The sequence below is a fragment of the Clytia hemisphaerica genome, unplaced genomic scaffold, assembly GCF_902728285.1.
Source record: "Clytia hemisphaerica strain Z4C2 unplaced genomic scaffold, Clytia hemisphaerica genome assembly, whole genome shotgun sequence".
Classification (NCBI taxonomy): Eukaryota; Metazoa; Cnidaria; class Hydrozoa; order Leptothecata; family Clytiidae; genus Clytia; species Clytia hemisphaerica.
This window is the reverse complement of record NW_027104146.1, coordinates 125,060-149,104: the sequence shown is the minus strand read 5'-3', so window position 1 is coordinate 149,104 and position 24,045 is coordinate 125,060. Positions and strand designations below refer to the sequence as shown.

Sequence of the window (24,045 nt, the reverse complement as noted above, 5' to 3'; positions counted from 1 at the left end):
AGCCGTGACTCTGGGGCAATCTTCATTTTCTTCGGGATACATAGATGATATCTATCCAAGGGTTGATATTCAAACCTTTTCTAATAGAGCCGTGACTCTGGGGCAATTTTAATTTGCTTCGCGATACAGGGATGACATCTATCTATCCAAGGGTGATGATTTTTGAATCTTTTCTAATAAAGATCGTGACTCTGGGAAAATTGTTTATCTTTGTCGACTGGTATCTTATACTCGTATACATAGACCTGCACAGGCTAAACATAAATGAAAATTACTGCAATCGAAGCAATTTCCTGACTGAGTTAGCACAGTAAGTCACTGAAAATGATATGTTCTATCAAGCAAACCTTTATGCCAAAGAATGAAATTAAGTACTGTAAAATTAATTTACATTGACTTGAAAATATTATGATGTAACTGTAAACTATTTTGATTTTTTTTAAAGAAGAGAACAATGAAATAACTATAATGAATTACCGACAAACCAAGAAATGGCGGTAGTGACTTCAAGAGATGTGGATGTCACTCTCACTTCAACAATTGCAAGTCTCTTCCTTTTGATTGTCCTTCTCTTCACTTGTTTGGGTAAAAAGAAGCAAAATGTCGGGTGAGTCAGTTTTGTTTACAATATCATCTCTATCTAGTCTCAAGGTACAAATTTATTTTTTATCAAACAGACAATGCGCACAGAGTGTACTACAAAGCGATAAACGGGAGATACACTCTGGTACAGAGTAGCTACAAGTTGGCTTGTATAGGCTTTCTAGAGGTTCCATAGTCCAAAGGTTTGTGGGTACACTATTCTATTGTTTGTTTGCTTATGTTGAGATGTGATCTTTCTGCTCAGCCTTCCCAATTCTTCAGGAGAAAGATATTATTTTCTTTTGCGTTCTTTTCATGGTCAATCTTGATTTCTACATTATCTACCTTTATGATTATATTTCATTATTTTTGCGAGTTTTTTTTTTCAACAATAATTAGCAAAATTTAATCCTCACAAAAAATTTTAAAATCTTTGGATTCATAAAATTTGAGTGATATAATCCATGTGAAAGTTAAGTTTTTTTTTCATACAAAACTTCCCTTTTGTTCTATTTGTTATAAACCAAAACCTGACTTTCTCTAAGCGAAAATTTAATTTTGTGTGTTAAATAATTTTTGATAAAACTTGTTTCATGAAAATATCTGCTTGGGAATGTTTAATCAACTTATTAAGGTAGTATTCATTGAGCAGGATGAGCCACAGATATCTGTAAAGCCCGAAGGGCTAAATAGGCAACTTTAAGCTTTCTTCAGCAAAAAAAAAGTGAATATCGGAAAAATATTGTTGCTATTGTTTTCCAAAACCCGCGAAGCTTCTGATTGGTCAATCGCTGAAATTCTATTGTAATGTCACGTGACTCTGGTAGGAAATCCTTCCAAAGATGAGCTTCACTTTTTGACCAAGGCCGCTTATCTAGCCCTTCGGGCTATACTATATCATTGAGCAGGATGAGCTATTCCATTTTGTTTATAACAAAGCAGCATTGGCCTATTATATATTGACGCATTGGTGTTGGGTGGCTGTTTTAAATCTCTGTGACATATCGTCGTTCACATGACTAAAGGTTAAATCTCAAAAAAGTAATTTAAAAAACTCAAAGTTTTACTGTGGTGGTCATCTTTGAGATTGACATTGCCCTTTTTTCATGTAGAGGAATATTCAATGTTTTCATATGACAAAAAGGCCAATCTCAAAGGCAGAGCAGAATTGCAAGATTTCCAATTTTCCAAGACACTGATTTTGAGATTGAACATTTAGTCATATGGACGACGAATAATGGAGACAATTTTGTTCATCTTGTTGCTACAACATTTAAACATAAGCTCTCCATCGTAGAGGGCAAGATGTTAGTCTTATCATATCATAATATCATATCAACTTTTCTTATCCATGCTTGAGATAACATGCTCTTGTAATAAAGTCGCATGGTAGCGAGTTATGATACTATTCATCTTACAATTATTGAACTTCATCGTTTCTGCTTTTCAGGAAACCCAGGGCACAAAATGGCTCGAAACAAACCCTGGAATCGACTGAAGTTGTTATAAACAATGAGGTATGACATATCATAACGCCCTACGCCCTTTTATACGTTTTAGTTTGACAAAAGCAATGATGTTATCATTTGATTTAACATGTTTTTAACCGCTAAGCTTAGGAAGCTTCCTTTAAAGGAAAAATTAATAACTTGTTTTTAAGAAGAAAGTTAATTAAGTCGTTAGGTTAATTCAGGCCATTTGTCATTCATGAAAGTTTTGAAGCTCTACTCAGTTTTTCCATGCAACAACATGTTGTTTTTATAATTGGTATCCTTACAATACTATCCCTGCTCTATGCAAAAAAGAACTGTTTGCGTTTTAAAGAATAAGGCTTATGATTTTTTGGGGGATGATATGACTTTTCGCTTCCTCCTTCTGCAAACCATTTTTAATTTCATCAGGATGTGGTACCGGGTGTCCTAGAAAAAAGTCCCCCTCTTTGAAGTGAATTTTCTCGAGCTCTATGAACTTTGAAAGCATCAATCCTTTTGCATTGGAAAAAGGAAGGATAAACTTAAATTTTGAGGGGTCATTTGTCAAATTTGGTCAATTAGATCAAAAGTTATCGTCTAAATTCTAAAACAATACTTTTCAAAAAAGTCGAAAAAAGGCGAAAAATGACAATTTAACAAATGACCCCTCAAAATTTAAGTTTATCCTTCCTTTTTCCAATGCAAAAGAATTGATTCTTTAAAGATTCATAGAACTCGAGAAAATTCACTTCAAAGAGGGGGACTTTTTTCTGGGACAACCGGTAGTATTCGAGCATTTGTTTTGAATTATTTTTATCAATTATCTTTATCATTGATTTCGTCGTATATTTTTTCTTGGAATTGTTCTCGCTAGTTTGTGGGTTCAGTTGTCAAACATTTTCTTTTGGAAATGTTCATTTCGATCTTCTCCCAACAGACCTGTAATGGATTTTTTTCACATTTCTTCAGGACGTGAAAGTTGAGATCCAAGAAGACACGGCCACTTCACAATATCCTTCCGCTCCCACAGAAAATGCTACAACCGAAGAAATCCACCATTATGATCCCACAAAAAGTCAATCGCAAAATTCCATAGTTGATCCTTATGAATCAATCAAAGAAACAGACGGCAAGAAGGATCAGAAAGTTGCCAAACTGGTCACCAATGACGAGAAGAATGCCAGTGGAAGTGGAAACAGTGAGACCAGTGATAACAGTATTTACACCAAGGTTAAACAAGTACCTAAGAAAGAAGAGATAGCATACGCCGTGGTCGATATAAAGGAATCGCAAGAAAAATATGAGGTTGTCAATGGTGGAATCGTGCGGAGGCAGACTAATGATGATTCCAAAGAGTCGTGCGATCTCCCACCGGATGATTCCATTTACGAAAAAACTACTTCGGCGGATGATGACCAAGCGGACGATAAAGTTGACGAACCGCAAGAGAATTCGGCTGGTTCTTCTTTATACGCGTCTGTTCAACCCACGGAAAATAAGGAACGAAAAGATGAGAATTCGACCATTGACGCATACGCAGTGGTGGTGAAAGCGGAACCGGCCGCTCAACCCGTCATTGCCCTCGAAGAACAAGAAGATTCAGGCGCGTCCGGATTTTACGCCAAAGTTGATAATACGTCATCAACGTCCATTCCAGTTGATCCCACGCCCCCGCCTCCACCGCCACCCCACCCTGCTAATATGAACAGAAGCAAAGAAAGTGATGATGTATCAAACTATGAACCCTTCGTACCTTCATCCAATACGAACATCGATCACGATCTTGAGCGCAGTAACACGTACGATTCCATCAAAGAAGTCAAGTTAGGCCACAAAATGAAGGCTGAGAAAGATGCCATTGATTCTTCTTCGAAGAAACATAAACACGATTCGAAACATAAACAAAAACAATTAAAAAAGGAGCATGCGCATGCGCAGCAAGATTCCAAATCTCCAAAATCGAATCGTTTCTCTCGAGTGAATCCATTCAAGTTGAGCAAGAAATCGAAACGTAAACAATCTTTCGAGAATATCGAGAAATCGATTGAAGGAATCGATGAAACGAAAGAATTATCAACCAAAGATAAAATTGCTTCCCTTCCTATCAATACGCATAAGAGTCCGAAAGAACTTCGACCAGGGACGGGCGAGCTATCACAAAAAAGACATTCCATCCCTCATATCCCTCCACCGCTACCTTCTGTTGATAAATTGAAACATTTGACGGAACATAAATCAAGAAGGGGCTCTTCCTTTGATGCTTGCAGTTCTCCAGGTAAATATTTTTTGACTTTATTTTACCCAGGCCAGGTTGTAGCTTGCGCTAACTATGCAGTTTAATTCTGATGATCCTTATGCTAAAAGGTATAGGAATTAAGTTCGAATTTGCCGAACTGTAATATCAAATATCTTATTTCAACCTCGTTTCCTGCATATTATCAGTTTTTTTATGGATATTAATAGTTTCGACATTCCATCCCTCATATCCCACCACCGCTACCGTCTGTGGATAAATTGAAACAGAGATGTATTACGCTCAGAACTTCGGTTCTTTGAGCACTCTATAGACTCTGTTGAGCAGCAAGCTCTGCTTCTCCCTTCACAACAAGCGATTAAATAATTGTCGTGTTGCTCAAGGCTGATCATACCTGAGCTAATGACAACAAAATTTATATTTAAAAGTTTTCCCGGATATCGGCCTGACTTACCGCTGGAAGGTAAGGAGACGGGTTGGTACCCTTTGTAGTTCCTGGGTCAAGGCTCAACGGAGTGGACACGAATTTAGTTCATTATAAGTACTCAATGTTAAAACACGATACCAACAATAAAATCCAAATAAATATATACAAAAAGTTCATAAGATATCCACGTCTGGATGCGCTGTTCACTGCAGATTATTACGACTTGGGTTTTATTTCACTCTGCGGAGATCCCCAACTCCGCAGTCTTTTCCTTCTCTGGGTTTAACTCAGCAATGCCAATAAATCTAATACATAATTTCTCTTCCTGGGCCGTACCGCTCGGTGGCCAATAAATCATTTTGACACCGTCGACCGGCTCCTTCGGAGTCCGGTGGGCGAGTGTTCTCTTTTGTAAAACGAAAATGTTCTTTTGAAATCAAAGTCTTTAATAATTTACACACATTCATATTTTTGTAGCTTCTTTCTAGATTCTAGATTATTCTTTATATAGTTTCTTCACCATGACAACAGCCGGGGCCCCCAAACATTTGGACCCCAAATGGCATTTTCCATCGGAATGTAACAATTATAGCTTAAATTTTACCATTGATCGTCTTTATCAATACGTCAATTAACCAGTTACCAAAAAAAATACATATAAAATAAAAAATTTAAGTGTTTCGTTAGTCATTTAAGTTCTTCTCGTCGGGCTTCCATACTCGCGTTCGGCACTTCATCGTTATCGGTTGTCGCGTCGTTGCGTCCACAAACCGCTTGTCCGACCACGAGACTTTCAGTTTCCCCAAGGGGAGAATATCATTCAGCTGCTCTGGAATCGCCATTTCCATCACGTAGATGCTTTCGGTCCAATTAGATAGTACTTTTCCCATTCGGACTTTCAATTCCGAACGGAAACTACCTAGGTACGGGTGGTCTGAATCTTCCTCCATCTGAGCATCTGTAGTGTACCCCGACGGCCGAGTTGAGGTTTTTGTCGTGGTTGTGATTCCGTCCCAGCTTTCGATGGTACGAAAGGCTGTTTCGACCGTGGGATGTGGGTTGGTTGTAAAGCTCGAGTTGTCTGCACTGTATTTGATGTTTTCGCGGGTTTCCTGTAAGGGAGTTGAAAACGTCATGACTAGGAGATAGTAACCTAAAATCATTAGCGCAATCAAGACGCTAATGATAGCAACTACGCATCGCCTCACATTCTTGTTGTAGACAAATGGCCCACAACGGCTGGGACTAGCACGTGGCATTTCATAGGCCATTGCCATTATCGCGGATCCAGCGTTGATTTTCTGCCGTTTGAAATCCAGAATGGCTCCAACGCGGTGAAGGAAGTCCGTTCCTAACAGAAAATCGTGGAAGATGCCTTTCGCTACGTAGACTTTGTGCGTCCACGTGTCAACCCCTATCGACACGGGAACGGTAACGCTGCCAATACATTCAATTTTTTCGTCCGTCAGGCTCCTCAAATCCTTGGCTGTCGGCTCTAAGTATGGGGTGATGTCCAAGCCTTCCAGAAGAGTATCTTTCATGATCGTGATCGGGGACCCTGTATCGATTTTTGCACCACATTTCAACACTCTTTTATCGACAAAGATTTCAACGTCGCATGTAGCGCCATCTGCAATAAACTTTCCAGAGCGATGTCGAACGGTGGAAATCCTACTAGGGCGACGTGAGCTACACGTCGTCGGTCTTCCATCGGCGAAGTGCACTCTTGTTTCTCTCGGTCTTGGTGCTCTCGTTGGGGTAGCTGGGCGTGGAACTTCATAAAGCTCTGAAGCCTCATGAAGCGTTACTAGTTCTGTTGGTGCGAACGGTCGGTTCTCATTATCAGCATCCTGTGAATTTCTGTGTGATTCGTTCGGGTCGGAGATTGATTCTTTCTTGTTGTAGTAGCACCTTCTCATGGCTTTCATCAACGCAGCTCTGTTCATGTAGGCAACTAGAGCAACCAATAACATTATCATTGCCCATTTTATGATGTCACCGACTCCACCGAAGAATCCTCCGAACATCCTTCCAATTCCTGTAGTGCTCTTCTCAACTGCATCACCGGTAGATGTTATTATATTTGAGGCGCTGTCTCCCAAACTGGTGATGATCTTTTCTCCTGAGTCTCCAACTCCATTTAGTACGTCTTTTATCCCACCGCCAATGCTGCTAATGATGGATGACGTGCCTTCTGCGGTCTCTTCTATCAGGGCACCCAAGGCCCTTCCTACTCCGAGGAGGAAACTTCCCCCTCCAACATTAGCTTGGATGTTTTTTACTTCGTTGATGGCGTCATGAACGTAGGAGAACATTTGGAGCATGGTATAAGGTTCGAGATGGTCGGGGATCTTCTTCAATATCTTTTCGTCGAAGCCTCTCAGTTTTCTTAGCTTCAACTTATGCGGCTCCTTTGCAGTGTCGGTCTTCAGCTTGACTAGTGTGACATCCCCTTCGTGGTCGACTTGGTAGAAGACTCCCTCTGACTTCTTGATAAATGTGCGTTGAGGCCTTTCGGTGCAGTTTATGCGAGCGCTGACGGAAACAATTTGACGGTCCACCAGTCTCAAGAAACTGATTCCTTTCTCGCGTACTGTAATGATGGGGAAATCTAAATAACAAGTGCCATTGTATGTTCGGTTAAGGAAGATGTGGTAATTAGATACTCTCATACATCTTCCAACTTCCAGCGCATCACCAGCAAGTGAAACGGTGACTCCTGCTTCTTGATGAATCCACCTCGCTGATGAAGTAGGAAAAGTTGAAATCATCCATTGGTGTACCCTGGTCATCTCGTTCTGTATGAAGCAGATACGTGCCCACTCCCTCATCATGAGGTTCTTTTGGTTCATAATTGCTGAAGAAAGGTGAGCTTCAAGCATCGGGGCTAGGGTGTTATCACCGATCTTCTTACTGTAATACTTGAGTCCCCAACGTAACTTCTCGTATAAGCCTTCTGTAACGTTTGGATTTTTGAGTACGATTCCGTTGTCGAGTTGTATTAATCGGCCCTCATCATACTCTCTTTGTACGGCTCCTCCGATCAAAAGGTCTTCAACGAGAATGTAGTCACCCGACCTCTTCACCTCGTGGACCCCAAAACTGTCCATATCTGTGGTGTTGTGCTTTGGGTCCTCCCATACAATAATCTTTTTTGGTTCATAGAACGGTCGGCATGTCCCAAAGCCAATACTCGGGAAGATTTGTGAAGAACAAGTCGAGTCCACCAGATGCTGCTCGATTTCAGCTGAATCCCCAATCACTTGAGCTGGGAAAGCTTTGATGGTGACTGAGTAGTAGTACATCGTCTCGGTGTAGGCAGCTGTGCATTTGTATTCCTCGTCATAATCCGTTTCCCATGAGTTGTGTCTGGTTTTTTTCAAATCGATGTGATCATCAGTGGAGCTGAGGACAAACAGTTTTTCACTTCTCACAGCACTCATGCAGTCTTGTGATGTCACACGAATTGTTTCAGTTTCTCTGGATTTAACCGGGGATATAAAAAAATTCTCGTAGTCGCATTTGAGTGTCACTTTTTCGAGGGAGCACATGTAGATGTCAAATTTTGAAACTTTCGGCGCATACTTCAAGATTTCAGCGTTAATAGTGAACATGTCATCTTTGCCTCCTTCCATATTGTGATCACAATCTTTCAAGGACGGATACTCGAAAATACCGACTGGCTTTACCACAGTACAATCGTAGAGTACTCCAAGGTCAAGTGTCTTCGAGTTGTTTTGAGCGGCACCAACACACTTCAATAAGATGAATAGCATGTAGAGGACGACTGTAGATAATGAGTTTATTGCGCTTGTTCTAGGTCGAGCGCCTGATCTCTCCCAGTATTCTTTGATGAGGTCCCGATTGATATTTTTACTCGGTTCCCAGCTGTCATCATCACTAGGGAAGCCTTTCCATCGTATCTGATATTTGTAGCCACGTCCACATTTTTTGTGTGCTACGATTTTGTCAACAATATACTGACCATCAGGTAGCTCACCCTGATGAATAGGAGTGAGGTTCGCTGTTGATGGTTGTTCGCGAACCTTTTCAGGTGCTGATGCTGTTGTTTCATCGTTGGCTGGAGGTAATACAGGAGTGTCGAATGAAGTTGGTGCATCGTTTTGTTTGTCTGATTCAGGTTCAGCTTCCTGCGTTCTTGTGTGTCGCTTGATTCTATCATAGTGAACCCACTGCTCTTTTCCTTTAATCACCATGGAGTAGATTGGGTGTTTACATCTAGTGATCGTGTACGGACCTAACCAGATCCGCATGAGTTTGAAAGATTTTCCTTTGACTCTTCTTTTGTTCTTAATGAACACGAGGTCACCTTCCTCGTATGGTACCTCAGCTTGTTGGTTGCGTTGATGGTCAACCAGTTGCGATCTTTCTAGGTTCCTTTTAGATTGCTCCCAAAATTCAGCAAGTGTCTTCTTAAGCCATTGAGCGTACGCGGGAGATCCATGAAATCAGTGTCGTTATTTTCCAGTTCAACGTTCACGGGTAAATTAGCCTCGTACCCATAATTAAGGAAGAATGGGGTGAATCTGCGTGAGGCATTCAGAGAGGTGCGGTATGCAAAAAGTATCATGGGTAGGTATTTGTCCCAGTCGTCTTGATGCTTGTCTGTGTATTGTGCTAGGCAACGAGCAATAGAGCGGTGGAATCGCTCGCACATTCCATTTGTTTGACAGCGGTAAGGAGTAGTGGTTATTTTCTCCATTCCCAGTATTCGGCATACCTCCTTCATCAATAGGGATACAAAATTTGGGCCGTTATCACTTAGTATGCTTCTAGGCACGCCATGTCTTGTGATTATCTCATCCACCATGATCTGGGCCAATACTGGTGTTTCACAGCTTGGGATGCAAAAAGCTTCTGGCCAGGCAGTGAATCTATCAACAAAGGATAGGATGTATTTGTTACCAGTAAGGGTCATCTTGAATGGACCGAGTATGTCAACTGTGAGTTCCTGCCAGGGCAGGGTGCAAGGGATGCTTTGCAAGCTAGCCTTCAATGATTTTCCCTTGTGTTCTCTGCAACCGGGGCATTTTTCGATGTACGTCACCACGTCTTGATACATTCCCGGCCAAAAGTATGATTGCCATATTTTGTTCATTGTTTTTTCTACGCCAAAATGTCCTCCTGTCGGATGTCGGTGGACGGCGTCAATGATGTCTTGGCGATGTCTCTGGGGTACAGCTAGAGCGTGGATAACGCGATTCTCTCGCTTTGTTAAGTGGTGCCAAACACCCTTTTCATCTTTAGCATATTCGCCTCTTGACCCAACAATCTGCCTCATCAGTGTTACATCTCTTTCTTGATCTGCTCTGATGTCCACCGTGGACTTCAAGGTAAGACTGTTTACAGAATAGACTTCTCCGGCTTGTTGGATGGGTGGTCTTGTCATTGCGTCTGCGTCTCTGTGTTTCGAACCCTTCTTGTAATGGATAGTGAAGTCATATTGTTGTAGCATCACCGCCCAACGAGAGATTCTACCGGTCTTATCGCGGAATTTTAGTGCATACGTGAGTGGTTGATGGTCGGTGAAGACCATAAAATGTCTCCCTTCGAGGTATTGGTTACAATCTCGAATGGAGTAGACTAAAGCCAGCAGCTCCTTTTCTGTTATTGTGTATCGAAGTTCGGCGTTCTTTAGGACTCTCCCTCCGTACCTGACCGGATGTGGGTGGTCACCATTCACGGATTGACCAAGGACGTACCCAATAGCAAATCCTGAGGCGTCTGTGTTAAGGATGAAGTCCTTTTTAAAATCTGGGAACTGGAGAAGGGGAGGGTTGGTCAGCTTCTCGATGAGCGTCTTCCAGGATTGCTCTTGCTCACCTCCCCACACATAGGTGGGGATACATTTGTATAGCGGTCTCGCTATCTCTGCATAATCTTTGATAAAACGGCGGTAGTATCCAGTAAGTCCGAGGAAGGATTGCACTTGCTTTGTTGTTGTCGGTTTCTTCGCATCGATCAGCGGTCGGATGTTGTCTGCTTTTGGTTTAACCCCAGCCGCCGAAATTTCATGACCAAGGAAATTTAACGTGGGTACACAGAAGAAGCACTTCGATCTTTTCATTTTCAGTCCAGCTTTTCTCAGTCTGTCAAACACTGTGTCTAAGTGCTGAAGGTGATCTTCGAAAGTGTTTGAATAGACTATTATGTCATCTATAAAGACACTGACATAATTCCATAATTCTGCGCGAAAGATGTCCTCGAGTAACCTTTCAAATACCGTTGGACCATTAGTAGGCCCGAATGGTAAGCGAAGGTATTCAAAGTGTCCCCGGTGGGTCACAAACGCGGTTTTTGGCACACTTTCTTTGGAGAGAGGTACTTGATGAAATCCTGCTTGAAGATCAATTGTTGAGAAGTATTTCGCTCCAGTCAGTTGATCTAATACATCTTGAACCTTTGGTATTGGGTAAGCATCTTTCTTGGTTACGTTGTTTAGACGGCGGTAATCAACACAAAATCTCCATCCACCTCCTGGCTTTCTGGCCAATAAGCAAGGAAACGACCAGGGACTTCGGGACGGTTGTATAATCTTCTGCTTCAATAGTTCTGCCAGCTGACGATCAATTTCTTCTCTCTTGGCTGGTGTGGTGCTGTAGACACCCAACTTAATTGGTTGAGCATCACCTGTGTCAATCTGGTACTCCATTAAGTGTGTGTGGCCCAGTGTCTCGTCACTATCTGCAAACACGTCGTTATTATTTGCGACCAAGTCCTTCAGCTCTGCTTCTTGGTCCGGACTTAGCTCTTCCATTTCCTTTCTCCCATCTGTGAGGTTCTTCGGATCTGTTATTTCCGCCTCTCCGGATATCCATTCTCCTATCATTTCCCCTGCTTGTACTGCAATCGCATCGTCTGTCCGGTTCGTTATCATTATACGGGCTCCATCCTCCATCTTTGCCATGACCCTCACATCGATTGGAGCGTGAGGCAGCGACTGGACGTCTTTAACACCTCGTTCAAGAAAGTTCCAAGTTGTTGAGGCTTGGGGTGGAAGGAGGATTGCTCTCTCTGCAATTACAGGTTGGCGATTCATGGGAAGTGTCATACGGATGTCCGCCTCCAGTTGTCCACCTGAATATTGCAGAAAAATCTTGTCATTTACCAAATCAATTACGGCGCCATGCTCTTGCAGAAAGTCGATACCAAGTAGCAATTGGTGGGTTACATCCCTCAGCACCATTGGCTTGATCGTGAAAGTTCTTCCGGCAATTTCCACTTCAAATTGGGTATGACCAATAATATGAAGGTACGATCCACCGATTCCTCTAGCCTTTTCTTCAGATTTCGTAATCGACAAGCCCAATTTCTTGGCGAAAGTTTCAGACAAAACGGACTTTTGAGCACCGGAATCACAGAGTGCGTCTATGTCGAAAGCACCAATGGTTACAGCCAACAGTGGTCCTTCGCCTTTGGCCTCTTCCAAGCATCTGACATTCGCTGACATTTGCCCACATTGTCTTGCACGGTGACCTTTACCACCACAGTTCCAGCAAAGGAGGTCACCAACCGTTCTTTTTCGAGGACTTCTGCATGTCTCTTCAGTGTGACCTTGTTTGCCACAATTTTGGCAGTTTTGCGCATTTCTTTGGTCGTAAGTATTTCTTTGGCTGTATACACCTCTTTGGTTGTACCCGTTACCTTGGTTGTACCCATTACTTCGGTTGTAACCTCTCTGCCCACTTCTGTTTTGTGATTTGAGACGGTTGATCTCTCGTAGCAAGGCAGCTACATCAGCTTGGTTGTTATTCACCGCTGCTTTTACCGCAGGAGCTTCATCCAGCCTCTCTTCGATTGCGCTCAGTTTATCGCAGATAGCAGTTAGGCGTGCATCTACTGGCTTCGTTCTCCTGACGGATTCCTTCATCTTTAAGCTTCTCACTGCACTATCGTAGGTTTTTATTTCCTTTAGATCCAAGTAGTCCTGGAGATCTTCCCGGAGTCCACCTGTCAGGAGGTCCAAGTGACGATCTTCGGGAACAGAGAGCTCTGTGAACAAATACTCTAATCGCTCAAGGTATTCGACGAGAGGTAACTCGCCCTGCTGGATGTTACGAAGTTCACGTCTTAGAATGCAGATGTTCTCGGGTGAATCAAACATCTTCTCGATTGCTTTAATGGCGTTTTCATATGTCTTTTTCTTCTTGGGATCCAGCCGGTGGTAATACAATTTAGGTCTGCCTTCCAATATCGTTGGGAGAGCAGCAAGCTTATCTTCATCAGACCATTGACCAAGTTTAGTGATGTCCTCGAATTCTTGGAGAAACATCTTGAACGACTTTGATTCTGTACCATCGAAGATCGGCAGGTCCTTCTTTGTAACATTAGGTCGAGTCAGCTTGTGGATGGACTCGATAAATGATTCCTCCGCAGAAAAAGACTTCAAGTCAGCTTGGTCGTTACCTCTTTGTGACTGTAGGCCATGTCTTCTCTGTGGAAATGAGTTGCGGTCCGAAGGCTCTTCTTTTGAAGGATAAGGTGTTGATTCCATCTTAATTCTCTTGACTTCAGCCGCTAAGCGGTCGATTTCATCGCTTAATTGTTGTCCATTGGAGGCAATTCTGTCTCTGTCATCCAGCTGCTGGAGATCGTCCAACAAGGGTGCGTAATGCGAACTCCTTCTTCGTCTCAAAAAGGTCTTTTCCGGAAGTGACGGTGGGCGGCTGCCATCGTCGCTATTGTTGTCATACATAGTGCGAGGTCTGAATTCTCTAGTCGCTGGCGCAAGCAAGACAAATTGCGGTCAATTGGTATCTCTTTGTTGGTTTGGTTTGCAAGTTGGCGATCTACGGTTGAACAGCTGGCAAATCTTAAGGTAAATCTAGAATTGGTCGCTTGGGTGGTGATCAGTGATCACAGTGTATCCAATAGACTTTCGGTCTCACTTGAGCGCGCCTAAGGCTCGCAATAGTGAGTTATGAAGATTGTATGGATAGGACCGTGCTATCTGACCAAGTCGCGATGTATTCAATAGATCCTCGGTCTCACCTGAACGAACCGAAGGCTCGTAAGAGTGAGTTATGAAGATTGTATGAGTTCTATTACCTTATTTTGGATCGTCGATGTCCGCGATACGTCGATGGCAATCGGCGATCTTCCTTTTCCGCTCCTCAACACGTCCTTTCAGCTGCTTGATGTGTTTCTCTTCTTTCTTCTGCAACCTCTTCAGCTGCACTAGCTTCTTCTCGTATTCCTTTTTGGATGGAATACCAGTTGGTTGTGTTTTAAGGCGTCGGTTCCCGAACCGTGGCCTTTCCTCAGAGTGAGGAACCTGTGAAGGGCTGACTTCTTTGCTGTCCCTCTGGTCCCGTTGCACAAACTTCCTTTGTTCTTTCCTTTGTTGGTTTGTAGTTGGTGTTGTTGTTGTTGTACTCTTTGGGATTTTGTACGTCCCCAGCAAGCTTAGCGGGTCCTTTGAGCTTCTGTTTGAAATGACACTTTTCAAACGTCTTTGTTCTTCAAAGATCTTGCCAAGAATGTCCGACATACCCAAACTACTGTAACAAGTCACTGAAGTGAAAACCTTTCATTAAATTTTTAGCAGCGACAGATGCCAACAGGTTGATTGAAATATAGAGTCGATCTTGTTAAGAAACAATCAGATAAGTTTGAAAATAGGCTCGTAAAGTTTCTTCAAGCAAGAGTACCATTGAATGCATGAATGGGCATTCATGCAAAACTTGTTTTTCATTCAGCAAGCTCGCTTTGGATAGCATTCATGGCTTATCTAACAACAGGCAGCTGCTAATTCATCGAAATGATTGTCAATATCGGAAACATATTCTTTCCCACAAGAATTCTCGGTTTTCGGGAACTTCCCGTTTCGCTTGTTTCTAACCATAACGACTCCAAAAACAGCCACGCCCTTTTCAAAGATCGGGTGTAGAAAGTAATCTCAAACCATTCAGAAAGTGTTCGATCAAAATTCAATAATTCGGCATATCGATGTTTCTAGCCGCAAGACATTTGTTCGATATCTGTTTGCTTCGCAAGATCGGAGTTGAGTGACTGCCTGGTCTATCAGAGCTTGAGTGTAAGCGTTTCGCTAAGTCCAAGCTTGGATAGACGTGGAGTTCAGTAACTACCGATCAAGTCCTGAAAGCATTAGGGGTGACAAGCCAAAATACACGCAAGTCATCGAGAAGAGTGAGCAGCTTCTTCAAACAACCAAGTAAATAACAAACATATCCAACAGTACACATAGCCTTTGTTTTAACAAAACAAATTGAACAATCATCTCTTCGTTCTCTTGAAAATAGTGTTCTCGAAATTCACAGCAAATCGGTTTCATGGTAACTGTTCGGTAATTCGTATTTCAGTCTTCTTCAATTTTTATAAGTTTTTAATTTTTGCGATTTTTTTGTTATTATCTGGCGTCTATCAGCAACATAAATAAAACCAGGAATACAAGGGAACAAGGTTGAGGAGATCTGACAGATAATGAATTGTGACGCTGCTCGTCCTTGTAATATGTGACCTATAATGACCTAATTCAGCCATTCTAATTTGCGTCGGCATTCGGCTATTGCCGACGCAAATGCCGACGTAAAATTGGCTTTTGCCGAGGTAAAAGTGCTCACTGTACTATAGAACCCAGAATTTTTTGCCGACGCAAATAAATCTGAATTAGAAATGCTGTAATTATATCTTTGTTGATATGGGTTTATAGGAGGTCTGTTCTTTCTCTTCTTAAGCTCTGATTTAGACGGCCCACTTTTCATCCTGCCTATTATTCTTATTGTGAATTGAAGTGGGCAGAAAACTGGCTGTCTAAAGCAAATGCATCGCCCCTGTTTGACATCAATGTAATGATTTCTTTCAATCTATTTCCTAACAAAGATTTGAACTGTCAACTTTCTGCACTTTTTGTCTACTCTAATATAACAATAGCGTTCAGTTTGAGGTCGTTGTTATTATTTTTGGCCCGCGCAAATGGCACTGGAGGGCCGATAATCAAAAACTGCAAGGGACAAAAATAATAACAACGAACGAAAACTTAGCGCTATTACTATTATTATTCATATTTACGTTTCTTTTTTATTTCCAACATTTTGGGCAATATCTTCCGTCAGAGCAATGTTCGAAAAAAGAAAACTTATTACTTTTCTATCGAAAATTTTGGCTTTGGGGAATATCTTCCTTCAGAGCAATGCTCGAAAATATTTCTGGTTCTATCATGCCGAAAATAACAAAAAAAATTATCACAATATCGAAATTCACCGAAATGTAGTGGCTCAGTGTTGATTCGTTTTAGTGCTTCGTGATCGAGCAAATTTGCTGGGTATCTATACCAGCTTGGTACAGGCTTGTGACCGTCGAGGCTCGCACACAATGGTTCGTGTAAACTTTACTCAGGCCAGCTTTGTTTGAAATCTGTTTCATAATGTTAACCAACAGATTTTTCCCTATGACTTCGTAGGTATACCAGGTTGTTTCGTCTTTGACAAATGACTTTTTGGACTTGGCAAAAAGATTTGGATTGTCCGGATGTAGCTTCTCAACATAAAACTGGAAAACTTTCACTGGACAAAATTGACTCGAAGCTACTTCGTACATTCTGACATCAGAATAGTCCTGAGCACTCTGTTTGTATCCACCTGGGTTATTTTTGGTACTTTTTCTGTCAAGACCATAGTGACATAACGATTACCTTTAGCAGCTGTCATCACAGTGAAATGTTCTTTTTGCAGCTCTCTCTAACCCTCATGTCCTCATGTCCTAAGCATAGATTAAACCAGACACATTCTTAAAGTTTAGAAGGATCGTCAGAGCAGTTCGAGAAATAAATTTGCAACCGATTCATATCAGCCTGTTCGATGGAATCTTTATGTTTTGGATTCTTGTTGTTGGTCTTATAATAAATTTTGCATCTAGCAGAGAACATATCATTGGCAGTACTAAATTCTCTGTCTGCTATGATGTTCATATTTCTGGAATAGGGTGGAGTCAAGAGTGTTCTATTTATCGCAGCACGAATTCCAGTCATCGAGCTCGGTGTAAACATTTCATTTTTAGCACTTCTAACTTCAGCATAAAACTTCCTCAAGATGTCGTTAAGCTTGTCTGCTTCAACGGTTTTGAAGTCAATCGGAATGTTTCGTTTTTCCAGCCAAGTTCTCAACTTTGAAAATCCCCAGTTTGTACATTTCCTTGTGTTTCCTGGTTTTGAGTCCAGTACAAGCTTATCCAGTTCTGCTTCATCTAAATCTGACGTTTGACTGCTCGGTTCTTCTGCTGCTGCTTTTTGCTCTTCAAATTCAACTTCAAAGTGGAAGTTGACCAAATTCAACTTCAAAGTGGAAGTTGACCAAATTCAACTTCAAAGTGGAAGTTGACCAAATTCAACTTCAAAGTGGAAGTTGACAACCTTCTCCTCCTCCATTTTGCTGGTTTTTGATTTTTTTTGTGTTGTGTTTATGGTTTCCAGGGTTCAAAACAATTCGAATGTCCAAGCATTCGAAAATCAAGAAAAAGAAGTCCTTGCAGTGCGATAAAGCCCGGTCAAAAAGGGCTTCAAATGAGCATAACGCCCTGCAATCAGGGCGGTTAATGATATTTCAGCCCTCTGACGTGACATGCCTTACTTTTCTCAGCGCGGGTATGACTATTTGAGTCACGGAACCTTTCAATACCGCTCGCCGTTTGAATCTTTAATGCAGGGGTACCTCAAGGCTCGATTCTTGGTCCATTGTTCTTCTTAATTTATATTAATGATCTTCCAGAAAACCTTGAGTCAAAACCCAAGATCTTTGCTGACGATACCTCTTTATTCTCTCTTGTGATTGATCAACTCTTGAGCCTTGATGTACTTAACAGAGATCTCTCCAGGATAACTGATTGGGCTCATCAATGGAAGATGTCTTTTAACCCTGACCCATCTAAGCAAGCTGTTGAAGTCTATTTTACCTGTAGACTCACTCCTCCTAATGCTCCAGTAATATCCTTTAATAACTCTAATATCGCGACCAGTGAGTACCAGAAACATCTTGGTTTAATCTTAGATTCAAAACTTTCTTTTGATCGCCATCTAGATGAGAAGATACAAAAGGCCAATAAAGGAATTGGTCTTATTAACCGACTTCGCAAGCATGTGCCTAGGAGATCTCTACTAACCATTTATAAATCTTTCATTAGGCCTCATCTTGATTATGGTGATATTGTATATGACCGCCCAGGAAATGCTACCTTTGTGCAGAAGCTTGAATCTATTCAATATAATGCCTGCCTTTCTATAACAGGCTGTTTTCGTGGAACGTCTCAAGAAAAACTATATTCAGAACTTGGTCTTGAAAGTCTTGCTGACAGGCGCTTTGCTAGAAGAATGACATTCTTCTATGGAATTATTAACAATTTAGCCCCTTCGTATTTACGTAACTACCTGCCAGTAAGACTTACAGCACCAGGTGGCCTTAGAACAAGAAATCCTGTTTATCCTCTTAATATACGAACTGAACGTTTCCGTAACACTTTTTTTCCGTACTGCATATCTCAGTGGAATGTTCTGGGAGGTAATATACGAGATCTACCTTCAATTAAAACTTTCAAAAAAGCAATCTATGAATTTTTGAGACCCAAGCAATTCCATGTTTTTGATGTTCCTGACATTCAAGGAGTGATCTTTCTTAATCGACTTCGGGTCGGTTTCAGCCATCTCAACGAGCATAAATTTAGACATGGCTTCCGCGACACTTTAGACCCTTTCTGTGGTTGCCGAACTAACTCTGTTGAAAACACTCAACACTTTCTTCTGCACTGCTCTATATATTCCCATGCAAGACAATCTTTGTTCGACAAACTTCAGACCCTAGGCATTATTTTTCATCCGCCACTTAACCCTCCTTTTTTCTGTCGGCTTTTATTATATGGGGATGAAAGTTTGACTTCAAATCTAAATAAATCTATTCTTTGTTCTGTTGTTGAATTTCTTAACGAAACTGGAAGGTTTAGCGGTGCTTTATTTTAGGCTTTTACCTAACAACTGTAGCTTCCTTCTCCAAGATTTTTTCTTTTTATTTTCTTTATTTACTTATTTATTTATTTTTTACATAGTCTAGTACCTCTGGCGATATAACGTTAGTTCCTAGCGGGGGGAGGGACTATATTTTATGTTTAAGTAATGTTTTGTAATATATGTTCGTAGTGTACACGTGTCTTTGTTTCAATAAAGAAAAAAAAAAAAATCTTTAATGGCTTACTTAATGACCGCTATATGAATTATAAACACAATTTAAATAGGGAAGGTCAGAATGTCGGCCTTCTAAACTAAATCTAATTTTCTTGGAGTGTTCAAATGAATGGATAAGCTAAAAAATCCAAAACCCCCTCCCCTACATTATTTGTTCTGTTTTCAGATTCGTCACCGAGGAGTAGTCCAAGAACGCCTCTGGAAAATTCTCTCTCCTCCACAATGATGTATTCGATGTCTTCGCGATCTCATGTAATCTCACACGAAATGAGCAGTCGCGACACCAGTCGAACGTTTTCGGAGAGCGAACATTTCATCCCTCGTCGGAGTGTGGAAGTCAGTTATGAAGAAGATGAGAATTACTCTACCGTTGATAACACATTGAAAAGTGAATTGTTGAAACAGGAAGATGTTGAAGAGCAATATTCAACTGTTGATGATGGTTTGAAACATGATCTTTTGTTGAATGTGGAGGTGGATGAGAAATACTCAACGGTTGGGGAGCCCAAGAAAAGTGTTGAGGTCGAAGAAGAAGATAAATATTCAACCATTGATAACACGATCAAAAGTGATATTTCACAGAGCGGTAACAATGTTGATGATAAATACACAAAAGTTGATAGTGATTTGAAGAAGCGTATTTTACCGAACGAACCCGTTCCGCAAAATGATCAACTCAAAGAAGAGGTGGAGGAATTCCCGGATTATGCGGTCGTTGATTTGGAGTTGAAACATCAGAAGCGGGCTGAACGAGAAGCCCTTCTTCAAAATAATCCAAAACTTGAAGGTGAGATTGTCAACTTTATGATGGGAGGGAAATTTAGTGTTACAACTTTTTCGTCTACTCTGTGGACCAAAATCCGTCCAGTTGAGATACAAGTAAATTTTTTTGTTCAAATAACCATCCTTGTCGTTGTAACACTGGAAGTCTGTATTTTTTTGCTGCCCGGAAAGCAATGTACGATGTTTTTTATTTACCATGCTTAGGAGAATTTACGAAAATTTACAAACACTGTCCCTTTAGACAGTTCCAACGTCACTAAAACCAGGTTCCTTTGATGCAGATAATACCGAGTTTATGTATGTATTGTGTGTTTTTCTGCGGCGAAGACGGTAAGGGTCTAATTTGACTAGATCCTGACCAACTGAGGCAAAAGTGCAAATACATAAACTCGCTAATAGGTAGGTGGCCGAAATAACTCATGCTGGTAGTTTGTCGAAAATTCCTCTTGGATCCACTATACTTTTTCTTTTCGTTTAGTTACAGAGGAACGACCGCCTATTCAACCCTTAGTATGTTCCAAGAATGAAGATGTTCAACTTTTGTCGCGAAAAGAACGGAATCGATTCTCTAACAGTTCAGATTATATGGTAAGTCTATTATTTTTCAATTCATGATATTCATGACGTAATGTTTTCTACGGAAGTACCCCGGTTTTAACCAGTAGTGGCAAATTTAAACTGTAGACAAAAGTTGTATAAAATTTGCCACTGCTTGCAAAAACCGGGGCTCTTCCGTAGAAAACATTACGTCATGAATATCATGAATTCAATTACACGCTTTTTGGACCTACCCCGGTGGAGGTCCTATAAATTAACCTTTGTCCGTTCGTTCGTCCGTTCGCCCGTTCGCCCGTTCGTCCGTTCGTTCGTTATTAGCTTTCCTCATGATTGGCTCATTAGTTTTTGGACCTACCCCGGTGGGGTGGAGGTCCTATAAATTAACCTGTGTTAGTCCGTCCGTCCGTTCGTTCGTTCGTCTGTTACCAACTTTTCTCAGGATTGAATCATAGGAATCTTTTGATTTTTGGTACAAAGGTGCAAAATGGTAGTGGCCAAAATGTGACGGAGCCCGATTTTCGAAAAAAAAATTATTGGGCAAATTTGGGCCAAAAAACGGCTAAAAAACGGTATTTTTGGACTTTGTGAAAAATTGGATCATTAATTTTTTCTGATTTTTTGCATGAAAGTAGGCTAACATCATTGGTAAAAGATGGCTCAACCAGATTTTTGCAAAAAAATTTTGTTGGCTCAAAAAACGCATGTTTATCCATAAGTATCACTATTAATAAGCATACATCAATGTTCTTAGTCAAATTATTCAATTTTTTTATGAGATAGATGTTTTTTTGCTCATGAGGGCTTACTTTTGAAGAATGTGACGTGTGTTTAGACGTGAAATTTTGGTTGCTTGGCAGGTTTTTATAGAAAAACCTGCCAAATTCGATATTTTTTCATTAGCACATAATGGACCTGATAAAGCCATTATCAATTACTTAGGTATTACCTTTTCTCGAGATTGGCTCTTTCATTCTTTATGATTTTTTGCACAAAGATGCATAACTATAAACCCCCGAATGTGACGGAGCTCGATTTTTGGAGAAAAAAAAATTTTGGGGTAAATTCCAGCTAGAAAACGGCTAAAATAATTTTAATTTTAGGTTTTTTGGACTTTGTGAAATATTGGATCTTTTTTTTTTTCTGACTTTTTGCATGAAAGTAGGCAAAAGATCGTTCAAGCAGATTTTTGTAAAAAAAGAATTTTTCAGCTCAAAAAATGCATGTTTATCTATAAGAATCACTATTAATAAGCATAATCAATGTTCTTATTAAAATTACTGAATTTTTTGATGAGATATGTTTTTTTGATCACGAAGTCTTGAATATGAAAGAATATTTCAAGAGTATGAAATTTTGGTTTCTAAACGGTTTTTTATAAGAAACAAACGACTAATTTTAATAGATCATCATTATTTGTGTTCTGAATGATTGTTTAATGGTCATGCTCACATAGATATCAATTATATATGTGTTAAATGCATAACCAGGTAGGTCCATAAAAGTATCACTTGTTTTTATAAGAATAACTTCTATAAGAATATCAGAGTTAGGACAATAGGCCTATTGTTTAGAACAATAGAAAAATAAGAATAATGCTCACCCTCAGTACTTTGGACACTATTCATATAAAAAAAGCGTGTATTTTTTTGCTCCTACTTTTTAAAAGATGAAATTTCAGGAAATTTTGCCCAATTTTATGCTCAAACCAACCTCTACCCTTTCTGGTCTTAGTATTGATCAACATTTGAACTGCGAATATTTGTGACCATTTTCTAAATCAAAAGGAAGTTGGGTATAGTACAACCTTCTTCAAGAAGTTTTTGTGTACTTTTCTATCGTCAATTTGAATTTTGGCCTTGGTCCTGAAGGGTAAAGAAGGTGGAAATTTACCGAAATTGATCTTCATTAAAGGACAAATCATTTAACCAGTCTCCTTAGATTTGCTTACATAGCATTTTTTGATAAAAAAACAACTTTCGACGCCGCGCGAGCACAAATTGGGCTGTCCCATTAAAAAGCCATACAGGGGGGGGGGGTAGACGCACCTTTTCAAGTCAAAAAAAAATATTGAAAATGTGTGGATACACCCTGGAAAATAGTAAAATTTCCAAAAATACCCTTAGAAAAGAACTTTTCATACCTTAAATAAAGTGAGGGTGGACGAACTAAAATCAGTCTTTTATCCCCTGGAAATTTTAGAATAGCTTTTTACCCCCCTTGGAAAAATGAAAAAACACCTCCTGGAAATTTTTCTCGGATTACCCTCTGGAAATGTCCGTTCACCTCCATGTATGGATATAAAATGGAATGGCCCATTTTGAGAAATTCTTTAGTTCTATCAAGACTTGCCTCATTCCTATGTAGATGAAAAAAGAAGAATATCTTTAATTTCTTTTTCTCTTCCTCACTCTACTTTCAGGAGATTTGATTGAAGAATCAGCATACTTTGGCAACATTTTCGTTTGATTGGAAATCGTGACAACTCTGGGATTTTAGCTTGTTATAATAATTTTTATTTTTTTAATGCATCTACACATGGATCATTCATAGTTTTAAGTTTTTAATTTTCTTTCTTCGCGAGTTGCTAGATGACTGCGTGGGGCAGAGCGGTCTTTGTTTTCGTTTTTCAGATGGTTATTCAAAGCTCGAATCTCAGAAGTGATAGGGGTTTATTTTGATTTATCCATCTATTCGGATCTATTTAGTGTGATTTCAATTCTTTAGTTAACAAATATTTCTTTTGATTGACGATTCTTGACTTTGATTCCATTCGTAAGCCACATAGGTTTTAGTCTGAATCACTGACCTCTACAAAACTGCAGGTAATATAGGTTTGCTTAATATTCTACCAACTACTTTTCGGTTCGGTTTTTTTATTTACTTCGATGAAGTCTACAGAATCCATTGTTGTCAGCTAAAAATCTTTTATAGCCGATGTACTTATTAAAGGTTTTATTTTTACATAAGTGTTTCCGTTTCATAACAGACACATATTTCATACCAGGACGGTGTCTTGCCATTGTTATATTATGCTGATATAAGCAAAAAAGTGTTTTTCTTTTCCTCTTTCTGACCAATCTTGCTCTACATCTGTGTTGATTCAATGTGAAGAAGCTTGTAAATTAAGATTGATGAGTAAGCAAACGATATCACTCTTATTAAAAAATAAAATCTTTAAGCATCCTCTATAAGGAGCTCGAATCCGTTAGTGGATGCCTGAAGCCTACATCTAGGCTTTTTATCAGCCTCGTTTTCGTGAAAAGCTTATTACGTTTTTCTTTTTAATTTTGGTATTTTTTGAAACAGTTTTTTTGTTTTGTAAATATATGATATTATAGTTAGCAGAAAGTAAAAATTTTGTAAAATAATATTTTGTTGGCTTATTATTAGATAATTATTTGATTGAAATTTGATGATAACTGAAAAAGAAGTCTTATTTAGAGAAAATGAAACTATTCTTTTAGTTTTGTATTTTCAAGTTCCTTCCTCGCATGGGATCATCACCCCCCCCCCCCCCCAGGAAGATGGGGGGTCAACTTTTGCCATGGAGGGGGAAGTGAATATTTTCACCTTGATTGGGGGACTACTTTAGGCGTAGAAACTTTCGCGAGCAGAAACTTTCGCGATTTTCGCGAATTTTGGCCCTTTTCGCGAAAGTAAATGTCTTTAAAAATTCTAGGAACGGCCATTCGCGAAAGTTTATGCTCGCGAAAAATTCTTGACAAAATAGAAAATCTGTAAAACTTCAAACTTTGAATAA

The 24,045-nt window shown here is 40.1% G+C and overlaps 1 protein-coding gene across 1 annotated transcript; it reads left to right on the top strand.

Annotated features, from left to right (window-relative positions):
* Window positions 1-422: 422 nt before the first annotated feature.
* LOC136813822 (uncharacterized) lies at window positions 423-23,737 on the top strand. The gene is made up of 6 exons (XM_067070308.1): window positions 423-607; window positions 2,033-2,099; window positions 3,024-4,329; window positions 19,111-19,731; window positions 20,206-20,315; window positions 22,705-23,737. The coding sequence occupies exons 1-6, from the start codon at window positions 492-494 to the stop codon at window positions 22,711-22,713; spliced, it is 2,229 nt and encodes a 742-aa protein (XP_066926409.1). The 5' UTR covers window positions 423-491; the 3' UTR covers window positions 22,714-23,737.
* The last annotated feature ends 308 nt before the right edge of the window (window positions 23,738-24,045 follow it).